This window comes from Corythoichthys intestinalis, chromosome 6 (genome assembly GCF_030265065.1).
Source record: "Corythoichthys intestinalis isolate RoL2023-P3 chromosome 6, ASM3026506v1, whole genome shotgun sequence".
NCBI classification, from domain to species: domain Eukaryota; kingdom Metazoa; phylum Chordata; class Actinopteri; order Syngnathiformes; family Syngnathidae; genus Corythoichthys; species Corythoichthys intestinalis.
This window is the reverse complement of record NC_080400.1, coordinates 58599914-58616789: the sequence shown is the minus strand read 5'-3', so window position 1 is coordinate 58616789 and position 16876 is coordinate 58599914. Positions and strand designations below refer to the sequence as shown.

Below are 16876 nucleotides of genomic sequence, written 5' to 3'. Positions count from 1 at the left end.
TCAGTTTTATATTTAACTTTTATGCTGTAATGTATACTTCAATGGGAAACCAACTGGAAGATGCAAAACCTTGGGTACCACCAACTTTTCTTGCGACTGCATTTTTCTTATTGAGGAAACACAACCTATTCAAGGCTACCTGTAAAATTCCCTCTTGTTAAATTTACAAATAACTGTGTGGATAATCACAAGTTTTGAAAAGTTAAAAAAAAAAAAAAACACACACACACAAAAAACAGATAGGTTACCGTTACAAAGTAATTTATAAGCTTCAGGACTCAACCAAACCACAATGAGATCCATAATCCACCAATGGGTAAAACATGAGACAACAGTGAACCTTTTGAGGATTGTCAGGCCGACAAAAGTTAACCCTGAAGCATATCGACAACTCATCTAAGTGGTCACAAACCCAGACTAACATCCCATGGCAGAGTTCCAAGGCCAAAATCAATTCTAAATTAGATTCCCTAGACTTCTGGGATATGATTTAATGGGCTGATGAGATGTGCGTTAACCGTTCGTTATGCTTTTGTCTCCTCATATTTGGTGTAACATTAACTGCTCTATTGACGCTGGTTTTTTTCTTTCACGTATGGGGGTTAAGCTTCGGCGGTCAGTCATTTTTTTGTGAACGGACCTTTCGCAAACTCCGCCTCCTAAACAATCCTCAATCCAATCATACCTCCTGGAGACCGTTGTTGAGGGAGCATGACCCGCCAACCTCTCGGATGCCCCATCAGCTAATTGATTGATTGTTGGCTTTGAGATCGACAACTGCCATTTAAAACTTTACAGGAGAAAACCAAAAGGATCAAAATTCTGCGGATGTCCAAAATGGGCAAGCAATTCAACTATGGAATATCTACAGGGTACCCGCAGGTTATTAAAAGTATTAAAGTAGCATTGAATTTAGTTTTCCATTATTAAAGGTGTTAAAAGCATAAAATTAGTTGTCGTAAGTATGGAATTTTTTCACCGTGGTTTTAATTTTCAAGAACATCTCAGTGCAACCTAAATTATATCTGTGACAGTTTTTTTTTTTAATTATTTTTTTAAAATCCATAACGAAGATGACGCGTAGAATTTTTACGATGCGCTGCACCTCGTGCGTGCGCGCCGTTAGCATCATTAGCATTAACATCACAACACCAGGCAATCGCACAGTACTGTGTGCTAACGCAAGGAACTGCTCAGATGCCTTAGTTGTTATGTTCGACGAAAGCCTCAACAAGACAACCAAGTCCAAACAGTTGGACCAGCATGTGAGGTATTGGATCGGCGACCAAATCGCATCCAGATACTTTGGGTCGCAGTTTATGGGTCATGCGAAGGCAGTGGACCTGCTTAACATTTCAAAGTAAGTTGCCAGTTTCTCCAATTAAAATGTGTTAGATGCAAATCATGCAATAATGTATTTCTGCACGGTTTGCCTTTCAAATGAATGTGAATTTCGCAGTTTTATCTCAAGAATTAGCCATGTTCAATGGGGTATTGGCAGGTGCAGTGTCTAGCCTTAGCATGGATAAACAGGTGTTCTGCCAAAATCTTCTACATCGGCGAAACGTCCTCTACATTAGTCGAATTTGACACCCAAAGTACTACCGTGCGCTCTAAACTTGTTTTGTTTAGATGCATATAGGCATAACATACTAAAAAAATGCCTGAAGAAAATACTTAAATGTAGTTATATCAAATAAGGATGGTTTAAATTCGCTACGTGACTAATGTGGTCAACTGCTTCAAAGCTAACACAAAAAAAAAAAAACAATGGTTAAAAGTATTAGAGTGTAATACATGCAAAAAGTATCTTTAAGGCAGGAAAACGGTTCTAAAAACTAATATAAAAACATAGTGAGTTCTCGCCGCTTCTAACCGATGTGCGCATGCGTGCGGATGCTTGCGCAAGCGCGCTGAGCATTGTGTATGACGTTTCGCCGCGTAGTAAGGAATGGCCGAACACCGGAGCCGTAGATTCACCATCAGTCTCAGATACACAACACGGTTGACATTGTCTATTATTGGAACGAGTGCGGGGTAACGTACTAACGTTGATCTGAATAACATGGCAAGGTGATAGGCAAATTATAATGTAGATGATAGTAGAACACCTCCTGGTATATTTTAATGTTTTTCTTGATTAAATAAGAGTATGGATTTTCTCTATCTGATTAAAAGAAATGTCTTCAATAGCTAGCAAAGGATTAACATGTGTTTTTTATACTTCTTATAATGTGATTAGAAAAAAACAATTATCAAGGGAAATGGTCATGTGTAGCTTTTTTATTTTGTGGTAATTAATGGTAAACTGCTGCCATTTAGTGGCTGTTTTGTAAACTTTCACTGCCAATTGCAAGCACTTTACAGTTACGGTGGCCAACTTGACAATCACCTACCTACCACCTTTACTAGGTCCTCTTAAAAGGGAAACCTGTTGTATTGCAAATGTAATTTCTGAAGTTGCTTTACAATAATAGTGTAAAATCCATTTTATCCTGGAAAAAAAATTCAGAAAGACCTTATATTTAAATGCGTTTTAATTGTATCTTCAATAAATATGCATTCATATTGGTCAAACACACTTAGTAATTGAGGTTAAATTTGATGTTCAGTGCTTTGTTTTTTAAATATGATTCAATATTATCTAAATAATGGGTGCGAGAAAAGTATTAATTTTCAGTTGAAATGGCATTAAAAAAGGTCTTTAAAGTCTTGAATTTAGATTTATCAATCCTGGGGGGACCCTGATCTAAATCAGACACGAGGTACCCAAAGAATACGTCAGTAAGAATGTGGTTCTTTTGCTTCCCAAAGCCAAAAAAAACAACTGATTAAGTACAGCATCACTCCCGGTAAATATCTCCAAAATAAACAAGTAATGTCTTAATGTAAGATTAAGCTAATGGCAGAGGCTAACTAGTGCGCTGTCTTGCCTACATGCACGTGGAGTAAGGGGACCACTTCCACAATGTCAAAATGGAGTACATATTTTAAAAAAGACTTGCGGTGTATTTTCATCAACAGTAAAGTTTTGCACGGTTTATCGATCATAGTTCTCTTGACTTGAAAGATACATCTCCTGGATGCACTGGGACACATCATCAGTGATGTATCTAGGATTCATTGAGTGTTTCGGGTCTCGCAACATCAGACACCCTCGTCCTAGTGAAGCAGCCGGGGTGGATCAAGTCCCGGCTTGTGTCCCAGTAGCAACCCACGGATCTGCCCTCTTCAACCACAACCACCTTGTGGCTTTCTCTGCAGCTTCACTTGCAGACTGAATGGCCCTTTTCTTGGCCACCCCTGTGATTCCCAGCCGGTCAAGGACTTTACAGAGGGAGCGTCCTGCGAAGCCTCGACAGCCGACTTCTATGGGCTCATAGAAAGTCCTCCAGCCCCTTCCCCTGCACTCCTCCACTAGTTCCTGATACTTGGCCTGTTTCCTCTCGTTGGCCTCCTCAATCCGCTTCTCCCAGGGCACGGTAAGTTCCAGCATGATCAGGTGTTTTGAAGCCTCTGAGAGGATGATCATGTCTGGCCGAAGCGATGTTGTTGCTATGTGCTGGGGGAACCTCAGCTGTTTTCCCAGGTCAACGTGGAGCTTCCAGTCAGGGGCTGTGTGGAGGAGTCCTGTTGTTATCTTTGGACGTGCACGGGGTCTCTCTCCAGCTTTGATGAAGGAGATGGCCTTCTTTGGAGCATGAAGGTGTTTGCTAGAGCTGATGGCGGTGGCTATACTCTCGGCAACTGCTTTCAGTACCTGGTCGTGGCGCCAGCGGTAGCGACCATCAGCCAGGGACTTTGGGCAGCTGCTGAGGAGATGTTCCAGGGAGCCTCTTCCGGAGCAAAGGGAGCAGGAGGGTGTCTCGCTCTTCCCCCACACATGGAGGTTTGCTGGGCTGGGGAGGGAATCGTAGACTGCCGCTACGAGGAACCGGACACGGTGGAGGTCTGCCTGCATGATGTTCGACCAGGTGACTTTGCGCTGCAAAGTGCCCTCCCATCTTGTCCATGCTCCCTGTTGCCGGAGTCCCAATGCCCTGCCCACTCGCTCTTCCTCCAGGCCTGCACGGACCTCCTCCTGGAGTAGATGTTGTCTTTCCTTGCCCCGAGCCTGGCTGACCTGGGTCTTTGGGATGTAGCCCAATCCAGCTCTCCCTGTTGCCACAGTCCCAACCAGTGCCTTTTGCCTAAGGCGTGACTCAGCCACCTCCACTGCCTTTTCTGCCTTCCACTTCCTTCCTGTCCTCACTTCAATGCCGGCTGATGACACCTTGCCGTCCCTGGATTCTCTGTACTGTAGGGCTTCTCTTGTGCGTGCCACCTTGAATTCTTCAGTGAGCCCACTGAAGGGCAGCTGCAGGTTGTTGCTAGTCCCGTACAGGGCAGCGCTGTTGAGGCTGCGAGGAAGACCCAGCCATTTCCGCAGAAAGCTGCTGATCTTCCTTTCAAAGGATTCCACCGTCGTTACTGGGACTGCATAGACGAGGAGAGGCCACAGGATTCTGGGAAGGATGGAGTGCTGGTAGATCCAGGCTTTGAATCTGCCAGGCAGGCCAGACTTGTCCACCTTGCCGAGCCAACCACCAAGCTCTTCAGTAGACCTCCGGATAGCAGCAGAGTCCTTCAGGCTGGAGTCAAAGAGCTTTCCCAGGCTCTTGACTGGTTGCTCTGTGATCGATGGAATCACGGTTCCTGAGATTGAGAACCGGAATTTATCGACCACCTTCCCCCTTTTCAGAACCATGGACCTTGACTTTGCAGGTTTGAAGCTCATCCTGGCCCATCCGATGAGTCTCTCCAATCCCTGCAAGATCCACCTTCTACCTGGGACTGACGTTGTTGTAATGGTCAGATCGTCCATGTAGGCTCTTATGGGGGGCTGTCGAACACCTGATCTGGACAGAGGCCCTCTGCATTCCACTTCAGCAGCCTTTACCACCATATTCATCGCCAGTGCAAAAAGAACAACGGAGATGGTACATCCTGTTATTATTCCTTTCTCAAGGCGATGCCAGTCTGATGTTACTGACCCAGAAGTGACCCTGAGCCTGAAATTACCGTAATAATCCAGGATCAAGTCCTTGATCTTGCTGGGAACATGGTGGAGGTGCAGCGCAAGCTCAACTAGCTTGTGTGGGATGGACCCGTAGGCGTTGGTCAGGTCCAACCATAGCACAGCAAGGTCGCCTCTGTTCTCGTGGGCTTCTCTGATGAGCTGTGTCACTACACCGTTGTGCTCTAGACAGCCAGGGACTCCGGGGATCCCACCCTTCTGCACTGAAGTGTTGATGTAGTTGTTCTTGAGGAGAAACTCGGTCAGTCTTCGGGAGATGATGCTGAAAAACACCTTCCCTTCCACACTCAGTAGTGAGATGACCCGAAACTGGTTGATGTTTTTCGAGCCCTCCTCCTTGGGAATCCAAACTCCCTCTGCACACCTCCACTGGTCAGCCACTCTCCCCCTTCGCCAGATCACCTTCAAGGCCCTCCACAGCAGCCGAAGGAGCTTGGGACAGCGCTTGTAGACACGGTAAGGTACACCACTGGGGCCCGGGGAAGATGCCGAGCGGGCTGCCTTGATGACCTCTTCAACCTCCTTCAGACTCGGCTCTGTCAACTGGAACTCTGCCGTTGGTGGGGCAGGGCTGATGAGTGCTCTGTTGGGGCCTAGCTCTTGTCCCCTCAGTGGATCGCTTATGGTGTTCTCGAGGAAACGATTCACTTCCTCTTTAGTGCACTCAAGCCGGCCACTGCGCTTGTCCCCGAGCAGCTGTTTCGCAAAACGGAAGGGGTTGGCGATGAAGGCTGCTCGCTTCCTAGCCCTCTCTCTTTCGCGCCTCCTGTGCCATTCTGCTCTGCGGAGGGTTGTCAGCTTCTTCCGCAGGATGTTACGCAGCTCTTCTAGTGGTGGCTTGTCCTTCTCAGCAGCTATCTTGAACTGTTTCTTCAGGGTTCGAAGCTCCTGGCGCAGTTGGTGGATCTTGGTGGCCCTGCGGTTCATGGTGTAGGGGGTGGCCTCAGTGTTGCCCTTCTCCATCCGTCCAAATCTTTCGGAGCCATAGCTGACGATGATGGTGCTCATTGCTTGGAGTCTGCAGTCGACGTCTCCTTTGGCTGTGGCTTGGATGATGGTGGATACGTCCTCATCAAACTGCAGCCACTCGCTCCGTCTGCTTGCTGGGGGCCACTTAATCCGCTGCTGTGGAACTACTCTGCTGGGGTTGGGAGAGACTGGTACGTGGAGGGACTGGGATCTGTGGAGTGTCTCCTGTCCGGGCTCCTCCTGCGTCTCACCAGGTCGAGGACCTGTGCGTTGCACCTCGCTCTCCCGCTCCAAACATTTCATTCTGGCCTGATGGATCTTTAGGCCACGTTGGTTTTTACACAGCTTGCCGCAGATACATGCCATACTCGTCGTCAGTTCGTTTGCGCGGGTCGTTAACCTTAGGTCCGTCCAATTGGAGATCTCATCCTCCCCCCCTCTCGGGATCTCCTGGGGGTATCTCTCTATAGGGCTTTCCGTAGCTTTTTTGGGTTCTTTCTCACGAAAGATACAGGCTGGGGTGCTAACCCATACTGTATGTGTGTATGACGTTTCGCCGCGTAGTAAGGAATGGCCGAACACCGGAGCCGTAGATTCACCATCAGTCTCAGATACACAACACGGTTGACATTGTCTATTATTGGAACGAGTGCGGGGTAACGTACTAACGTTGATCTGAATAACATGGCAAGGTGATAGGCAAATTATAATGTAGATGATAGTAGAACACCTCCTGGTATATTTTAATGTTTTTCTTGATTAAATAAGAGTATGGATTTTCTCTATCTGATTAAAAGAAATGTCTTCAATAGCTAGCAAAGGATTAACATGTATTTTTTATACTTCTTATAATGTGATTAGAAAAAAACAATTATCAAGGGAAATGGTCATGTGTAGCTTTTTTATTTTGTGGTAATTAATGGTAAACTGCTGCCATTTAGTGGCTGTTTTGTAAACTTTCACTGCCAATTGCAAGCACTTTACAGTTAAGGTGGCCAACTTGACAATCACCTACCTACCACACCTTTACTAGGTCCTCTTAAAAGGGAAACCTGTTGTATTGCAAATGTAATTTCTGAAGTTGCTTTACAATAATAGTGTAAAATCCATTTTATCCTGGAAAAAAAATTCAGAAAGACCTTATATTTAAATGCGTTTTAATTGTATCTTCAATAAATATGCATTCATATTGGTCAAACACACTTAGTAATTGAGGTTAAATTTGATGTTCAGTGCTTTGTTTTTTAAATATGAGTCAATATTATCTAAATAATGGGTGCGAGAAAAGTATTAATTTTCAGTTGAAATGGCATTAAAAAAGGTCTTTAAAGTCTTGAATTTAGATTTATCAATCCTGGGGGGACCCTGATCTAAATCAGACACGAGGTACCCAAAGAATACGTCAGTAAGAATGTGGTTCTTTTGCTTCCCAAAGCCAAAAAAAACAACTGATTAAGTACAGCATCACTCCCGGTAAATATCTCCAAAATAAACAAGTAATGTCTTAATGTAAGATTAAGCTAATGGCAGAGGCTAACTAGTGCGCTGTCTTGCCTACATGCACGTGGAGTAAGGGGACCACTTCCATAATGTCAAAATGGAGTACATATTTTAAAAAAGACTTGCGGTGTATTTTCATCAACAGTAAAGTTTTGCACGGTTTATCGATCATAGTTCTCTAACTAAATAGTAAAAAATACCAATTGAAGGTCAAACTTTTTTTGAAAATTTATTTAGTTTACAGTACCGTGTTTTCAAATTGCATCGTGCCCAAGAACAAATCTTATTTTGAAACGGTGTTCTGCCAAAATATGCTACACGGCGAAACGTCTTACCAACGCCCAGTGTGCGCATGCACACATCAGTTAAAAGCATTGAGTACTTATTATTTTCATTTTTATTTTATTTTTATTTCATGGATTTAGATAGCTGTCAAAAAGATTTGTACTCGTATTTACACATTCGTGTTCGTAATTAGGCATTTGTATCTATAACCACAAAATTCTGATGCCATTAGAGGATTCGAGGACCGATTAGTTATCCCTGAGATGTCATTTCAACGCTTTTGAGTTGTAGCCGTAAACTTGAATTTGTCCACAGACAAGATTCGTAGTGCCCTGGGCTTTGTGGGACGTTGGGGGTCCCGTGGCAGGCCGTGCCGGTTGGTGGGCCACGGTTGTGGCTCGTGGGCCTTGTGGCGCGTCCCCTTATCCCATCCCTGAAGGCCAGTTGATGGGGGTGTAGATGCCCTGGGGACCACCCTGAATCCCTGGGGGATGACAATGCCCCCTTTGCTGGTCTGAGGGAGGAGGGATAGGCTGCGATGGCTCACCCCCCGATTGGCTGGGAAAGGTCAATGGCACTGGGGCGACACCCACGCGGCATCTCCACTCATCTGCGGGACTATCACATGTTAGATGGGACTCACACATGACTAGGTGAAATTAGACACACTCCAATAGAAAACCTCGGTGTCAGGATTAGCAATGAGACGGCATAGAATAGAATACCAACATAGTCACTCTCACAAGGGATTCACACAAAAATACTGGGTTGTAGACCACATGGCTGATTTGTGTACACTCCACCCCTGCCAATCACTTATCTCTCAGACCCCCCCCCCCCCCCCTCCCCTTCCTTGGTTATCAGGCCCCCCACATGGTGGCAACCGGAAATATAACTAGGTAAGGATAGCACCAACATATTCATAGTTAATTAGTGTAGGCATTCAAAGTATTTCTTGTTGTTGTTTGTGCTCATTACTGTCTCTCTCCCTCTTTTCTTCTGTTCCCCCATAACCCCTTCCTGTTCGCTGCTTTCTCCTAATAAACGAGGTAGTTAAATGATCTAGAAGTATGTCATACGTTAAAAATGTTCAGACCAATCAGACACTCAGATCTCTGTTCTGCATGTCAAGCAGCTGAACAGGACAGGTTAAAAAAAAAAGAAGATTCGTAGTCGTCAAAAAAGAGAGTTGTATTCACACACCCACAAAAAAATCAGACGTCAGAATTTTGTGGTTACGTATACAGTACATATGCCTAAATACGAACAAGAATGCGTAAATATGAGTACGAATCTTTTATCTACAAACACGAATGTGTAAATACGAGTACGAATATTTGACAGCTACCTTACTCCAAATTTTTCCCTTTCCATTGCCTCAAAATACTTTGGGTGTGTTTTCCTGTGATAGCTTTAAGCATAGTAGTTTCTTGTGTTAGCTTTAAAGCAGAGTGTTTATCTGTTGACCACATTAGTTATGTAGTGTATTTAAACCACCCTTATTTGATATTATTATGTCGTTTTCTTAAGGCATTTTTTTGTACATTCTTCCTGTATGCATCTGAACCAAACAAGCTGAAAGCACATGGGAGTACTTAAGGTGTCAAATTCGCCATTGGTAGACTTTTCGCCGGTGTAGATATTTTGGCAGAACAATGGTAGTAACTAGGAACATTTGTAACAAAATTTTTAACAAGAATTTTTTTGTGTAAAAACAATGCGAGGATTGGACTGCTCAAAAGAAGTGAATCCTTTATAAGAGAAACAACTTCACAAAGTTCAACTGCCGTTATTTTGTTATCCAGAGGTGATGAGGGTTCTTGAAAAAAATGTATCAATATCGACTCAACTGCCGCTTGCTTCATTCTTTTATTTTTCGCGTTCTCCGCGTGACGTTCTACGGTTGATTTGCCCCTGCTGCTCACGTCTACGTCACACCAGCAAAGCGTGCAGTCTCGACTACTTTTGGCGAGGAAATCGTGCTCTTTTGTCCATTCAATGTTAAAAGATGTCCGCCGTTTTGGCACGTTTGCTAGCACTGTTGTAAAATCTCGGCGAGAAAATGTTGTCAGATAGCCACACGTGAAGCTTTGTTTACATTTTATTGAACCAATGATATAGGGCGTTTTTAAATGAAGCCGCTCTTGGCCAATCACAGGGCAGTTGTGACAACCGTGGGACTGAGTTGAGTCACATAAACTGAACCGCGGCACATTTTCTTTGGGTTGTGCTGGATGATGGACACATCACTGAAATGGCTGAGTGTACATCCTAAAACCGGACAGGTGGTCACCCTAGCGTAAAGGCAAGAGTATCCCCAAAATTGACTAATTACATGCAAGTTGCACCCCTTTCCTGATATTTGCCAGGGCATAAAACTTCCCTGAGATCCCAGATTGATGATTTTTCTCCATCAGTGACATACTGCATGTGGCCACTTCTCCAAAGTTTAAATGAATATATGGTTTTACGTTGATTTTTTTGGGGGGAGATCAGTGTGAGGCTACTTGCTATTTCATATATTTTTATGAGTATCGAGGTACTGTTTGCGTGTGTGTGTGTATTTATTTTTTCTTATAGGCCTTTTTTTGCTTTGCTTCAGGGGGTATTATCCCCTCATGGTCATATGGTCAGGTTGTGAAGATGTATGCTAAATTTAACTTCTGTGACTGAAAAACAAAAGAATGTTAAAATTAAAAAAATTCAACAAGAACTTCATGTTTTCGTTTGCAGTCTGTTCTAGGACTGTGCTAACATGAAAGCATCCTAAATAGCCCCTTGATCTTTTTCGGGTTTTATTCTTCATTTAACATTTTGCGAAAGGACACCTCAGTATTCTGCTGTATGCTGTAAGTGTTGGACCTTTATGCTTTTGCTTCATTAGCTTGCTACAATTTATATTTTCAATATAACCCTCTGTTGCATATTGTAAACCCTTTTTGCCTCAATCTGGAGGTTGTTACACTGGTATGGCTCCAAAATGAATCACCTAAAACAACTGTTTGTGCCGTTGGAGTCACAAAACTTGTAGGCTTAGCAACCGTAACTAAGGGGACGGAGCTTTTGTGAAAGGTCAGTTGTGTTTTGTGACTAAAGATTGTGATTTGGGTCTGTACAAATAAACCTGTGACTTGAATTGAAACTGAGTGAAATGTGATAGGACTTCAAAAAAAAAAGTTGAAAATCACTCCAGGATTGTTGAATTCAAACACTTCTTGAAGCGTGGGCCCAAGTATTCGAGATGTGAAAGACTATTATAGAAAATTCTTACTATTGAGGGTGATCCACTTTGTTGGTAAATTGTTTTTGTTTGTCAGATTTTGGCTGCTATATCACATTTTAATACAAAGGTATTCCTACAAGTATATGTGAAAGGTATTAATTTTTTTGCTGATTCTAGTGAATTTCTTCTCTAGGTCATGGCTTCAAGTTTGGGCCCGTCGTTGGGAAGCTGCTCTGCGAGCTAATCCTTGGAGAAGTGCCCTCCTATGACCTTTCACCTTTCCGAATTAGCCGCTTCCAGACCAAGCGCCAATCATCTTTGTAGAACTCAACAATACCTTGTGATTTGAAGTTTCATTTTCAATATTCATGATGATGACAGTTATTGTTATCATTAATTGTGGAGCACTTTCCAATTGAAAAGACCAGATTGACAGTAGTTTAAGCGCTTGCTGCAATACTGGAATGATAGTAGTTTTAAAGATATACAGTCATGTGAAAAAATTAAGACACCCCATGAAATTCTCAGTTCTATATTAAGAAATGTTCACATATCAATGTCTGATCTTGTTTTTCTTTATCTCTGGAAAAGAAAGTGATTTAATTGGGAGTAAACAACAAAAACTGACATTGTTTTACTCAATAAACCAAATATATCAACAGAAATGCATATTCTAACAGGAAAAAGTGAGAACACTGTACCATCTAACAGGTAGTGTTACTCCCTTTGGCTGAAATAACTCCAGTGTGGTGCTTTTTGTAGCAATCTACCAGTCTTTGACATCAGTCTGAAGAAAGTTTGCCCCACTTCTCAACGCAGAATACTTTCAGCTGTGAGATGTTTAAGGAGTTTCTTGGATGTACAGCCCGTTTCAAGTCACTCCAAAGGATCTCAATGGGATTAAGAGCTGGGCTTTGACTTGGCCATTCCAGTACTCTCCATTTCTTCCTTTTCAGTCAGTCCTTGGTGGATTTACTGGTATGCTTAGGGTCATTGTCATATTGCAGGGTCCAGTTTCGCTTCAGCTTTAATTTTTTTCACCAACGATCTCACATGTTCCTCAAGCACCCTATGATACATGATAGAATTCATGGTGGATTCTAGGATGGTGAACTGGCCAGGTCCTGCTTTAGCAAAGCATGCCCAAACCATGACACTTCCACCTCCCTGCTTGACAGTTGGTATGAGGTTCTTTTCCTAGCCAAACATGGACACCAGAACGGAGGACAAATAATTAAATTTTAGATTCATATGTCCAACAAACATTATTCCAGAAGTCCTGGTCTTTGTCTACATTCACTCTTGTAAACTTCAGTCTGGCCTTCATGTTCTTCTTGGAGAGCAAAGGCACACCTCCCATGAAGGTTAAACTTGTGAAGTCTCTTTCTGATTGTAGAGGCATGCACTTTTACATCAAAAGTAGCAAGAGCCTGCGGTAGGTCCCGTGATGACATTTTGGGGTTTTTGGTGACTTCTTTTAGCATCTTCCGGTTTGCTCTCGGGGTGAACTTGCTGGGACGGCCAGACCCGGGCATGTTGGCAGTTGTTTTGCATGTCCTCCACATTTTCTGGACAGTAGAATGGCTGATTTTATATTCTATTGAGATCTTTTGAAATCCCTTACCAGACTCCTAAGCGTCTACAATCTTCTTTATGGAGGCCTCAGACAGCTCCTTTGATCTCATCATGGTGTTTTCTCTCACTTCAACACTCAGGGGTACACCAAACTAAACTGGAGGTTTAAATAAGGCAAGTATCCTTCACAACACTGGATAATGATGTTCTAACAATATGCACCTGTTATGATACCCCTGTGTGTGATTTTAGCCATTTTAAGTGGCATTGAATGTGGAGGTGGAGGTTTCCTCAACAGAAATTGTATTTATTTAAAATGACATTTTACAGAAAGTTATAAAAAAAATATTTTTTTCAGTTTTGTTTAGTCGTTTAGTTTTATGACTTGAGTCTCTCAAGATTGTTAAAATTGATATTAAATATCCACATGACCAAATATGTTAGAAAACACTGGCTTCCATAGGGTGTCCTAGTTTTTTCACATGACTGTGATTCTAGTTATAACAATATATTTTAGCCTTGTAAGCTATGACAAAATTACTGAGTATCACAAAAATATTTTTGATGTGGAAAAACTACGCAAGCCTATTACCCAGAATATTGTTTTGATCGCTTCTTCAGTCGTTATGCAGGTCAGGTCCTAATTTGTCAACCCAACACTAAACAAAAGACTTGTGTAAAACAGTCCAGTAGAGACTGGAACATGCATTAGATGCACTTTTCCATCCGCCCCAACAAAAAAGTTGATGTTTTAAAAGACTAATGTAAGAGAAGGTTGACTACCAATTAAATCATTTGCATAGTGAATAGTTTCATAATTCAAAATATCAGTGAAACCCCCCGCAGTGTAATAAAAAACAGCCCAAATGACAACTTCCCGTTCAAGATAAGAACTCCATGGATATTATGAACAGCAAAAAAAAAAAAAAACAAGCATAAACAGTTGAGAGGCACATTGCAGAGGAAACATTGCTGTTTCGCCGATTAGCATCATGGGAGATTTAGTTCTAGAACACAGTAATTAACGATGTGTTTATTAAATGTCAAAATGCATTTTGGTCAATAGAAATCACTGTCAAAGTATAACTTTGGCAATGTTTTCCAGAGGCGATTTGAAGTGCATTTTGGGTAAAATGTTTCTATTGAAATTGGTATCAAAAGCAGAAGCAAATCCACCTATAACAAAGAATTGATTCGAAACTAGCCAGAACACACAGCTATACAAAAAATATATAAAAGCGCATCTATAGCATTTCAATCCCTTTCAGGGACAGTGGTCAATATTCGTAAGTTAAAACTTGAAGACCTTTAACCCTATATAGGGCAAGAGACTATTTTAGTCATTTGAAAAGACTTAAAAAGTCATTATTATATTTTCTAATTATGAATAATTATATATATATAAATATATATAAAAATATATATATGGTGGGACAAGACTGAAAAAGCAGTTTCTGCTCTTGCACTCCTCTTACAAAGAAACTGCTGTATTTTAAGCCAAAACAACCGTTATGTTTGATAGAACAATATGTCTATATGCTGCCATAGCAGATTCATGGCGCATTAAGCACCCAAACTAGTTTTAATTTGTCCGTTTTACCCCAGAAACCCCTTTACAGACGTCGCGCAACCGCTTTTATTTCAACCTAGCCATAAAACGAAGGTAATTAATTATATTATTCAAAATGTCTGTCATTTTTAGCTTAGAGTCATTAATTGATGTCTAATATTTCTTTAAAAAAAAAAAAAAAAAAAAATTTAAAAAATTTATTCACTTGCAATTTTTAAACTTTTAAACGATTTTCGTCACAATGAAAAAAATGGTATCTATAAAAAAGTCACGGATATCTACCACATAACTATCGCTTAATTGTATTTTTTTTTTGTTACTGTTGCATTTTCTCCGAAATGTTAGATGATAAATAATCGATCCAAACAAAGAAAAATTGAAAAAAAAGTTTTAAAGGACAAATAGATGAAAAAGAAAATCTTAACCACTCCTTGATGTCTGCGATTTCTGGATCGCAACCCTTGTTATATGTAAACATGTTTCACCCATAAAGTCCCCCAAAAATCCAGGTGTGGCCATATACAGCTTTGTCTTGACACATGCTACATGGAGTTTTTGGATCGAAACAAGGTAAGTACGCGATAATATCTCATTAAAGTCATGGCGTCTGTAATTCTGCTGGGTTTTGCTGTTTAAAAATTAAAAATGCCCTCCTGTTTAAAATGTTTCTTTCCCCAGAAAATTGAGATTTTAAGCATCATACATGCATATTGGACAATTTTGAAATTTGGCCAAATTGTGGGTCTCAGAGTGGAACTTTCAAGTCACTTGAGTGTTTTCCGCCATATATATATTTTTAAAGTTATAAATAAGTCCAAATTAATTGGGATTGGTCCCTGTAAGTTGATGCTTTGAAAGGGTTAAAAAAAAAAAAAAAAAAAAAGTAAATCCTCACTTGTCCATGAAAGGGTCATTTTTAGAATGATTTTGTTGAATGGCGTACTGCATGCAGGCTATTTTTAGATCGTGACGTCGCATCGTAAAGCGTAAGAAAAGCAGAAGTGGGACATTATAGACCCACCCTCGCATAGAAAGAACGTAATTAGTGCTACTTCTCTCTGGTAATCTTTCAAAAACGAACATGCCGATCACGCGTTGCTTTATTGAAACTTGTAGAAACGACTCTAGACATTACGACACATGAAGGATGTTTTCTTCATAAGTTTCCTGAAACCAAAAACTCGGGAGGAAAATGTGAAGACCGAATCAACTTGCGCGGACTTTAACACCAGCTTGGCGAATCCATTCATGTTTCATATGCAGTAAACATTATGTTGAGTTGGCATGGTCTTTCAGAGGACAAAGAGGTATTTTTTTATTTTTATATTTTTAACTTATTTTTTTAGCGTAACGTTGTGCCCTACTGCGTCTGTCTGACAATGAATGACGTGAAAAGAATTACAATAGTATCTGACTGCCACTGTTACCGTTTGTTATATATAAAAAGAAAAAAAAAACTTTAGTAAGTGGGAAGTGTAAACAAATTATAGGATTAAGATGTGTTATCAATGAAAAAATTAAAAGTGTTCGTTGGCTGTCACTGAGTAGCATTTACGATCGCTACACAAAGCTAACTAAATTACCCCCAAGAACGGTTTGAGACGTAGGACAACCAGAGGATATATAAGAAAGACAGGGCTGATGGTAAAGGATACCTTGTTGAAACAGGCGAATGTCATTGTCAGTCGCGTCGATAAAAAAGCTAAAGCTATGCTTAGGTCAGCTCGTGTTTTTCCCGTCTTTTTCAGCCTTCGACACTCAAGCCATCTCTTTAACTGAACATTTTTATGTTCTTCCACATCGTTGCCAGTGAATTTGGCACCAGGAACATCATTTTCGGAGAGAATTGGTAGGTTTAGCCCTGTAGACATCTCCTTCGTACACGATTTCCATTCATTTCCTATTAGGGACAAACGGTGGCTTGTCCCTACTTAGCAACAGTAGCTAATGTCATGAATATTAATGAGTGGGTGACGTGTTGCTTGCGGTACGCCATTGCACTTCCAAATCAGAAATGACATGCAGTTCACAGCTCTAGACGCTGCGAGGCGCTAAAATTCCTGATATAATTACAGCAAAGATGATGCTGCTGCTACTGTAAAAGAAGCAAACGTTGCTGAACATTGTACTTACAGGTTGAACTGTTAAAACCAATCAAAACGGTTCCTTCCAAAACAAGCTAAATTGTGTCCAAAGTTGCCCAAATTTGATCAAACCGGCCCAAAGCATTTTTTCTCCCGCCGCACATTTTTGAAAGAAGCCCACTGACTACAGTGCTGGCCAAAAGTATTGGCACCCCTGCAATGCTGTCAGCTAATGCTCAATTTCTCCCAGAAAGTGATTGCAATTACAAATGCTTTGGTAGTAATATCGTCATTTATTTGCTTGCATTGAAAAAACACTAAAGAGAATGGAAAAAAAACTTAAATTATGATCATTTTACACAAAACTCCAAAAAAGGGCCGAACAAAAGTATTGGCACCCTCTGAAAAATCATGTAATGCTTCTCCAATTTGTGTAATTAACAGCACCTGTTACTTACCTGTGGGACATAACAGGTGGTGGCAATAACTAAATCACACGTGCAGCCAGTCAAAATGGATTAAAGTTGAAACCTCTGTCCTGTGTCGTTGTGTGTACCACTTTGAGCATGGAGAAAAGAAAGAAGACCAAAGAA

At 41.4% G+C, this 16876-nt stretch overlaps 1 protein-coding gene across 2 annotated transcripts in view; it reads left to right on the top strand.

The window, feature by feature from the left end:
* Positions 1-15981, top strand: part of pipox (pipecolic acid oxidase) — a 46153-nt gene extending 30172 nt beyond the window's left edge. For both annotated transcript variants that reach the window (XM_057838829.1, XM_057838828.1), the window contains exon 8: positions 11248-15981. In XM_057838829.1, coding sequence (XP_057694812.1) covers positions 11248-11378 — 131 coding nt within the window. In that variant the 3' untranslated portion in view covers positions 11379-15981. The remainder of the gene's footprint in view (positions 1-11247) is intronic.
* Positions 15982-16876: the final 895 nt, after the last annotated feature.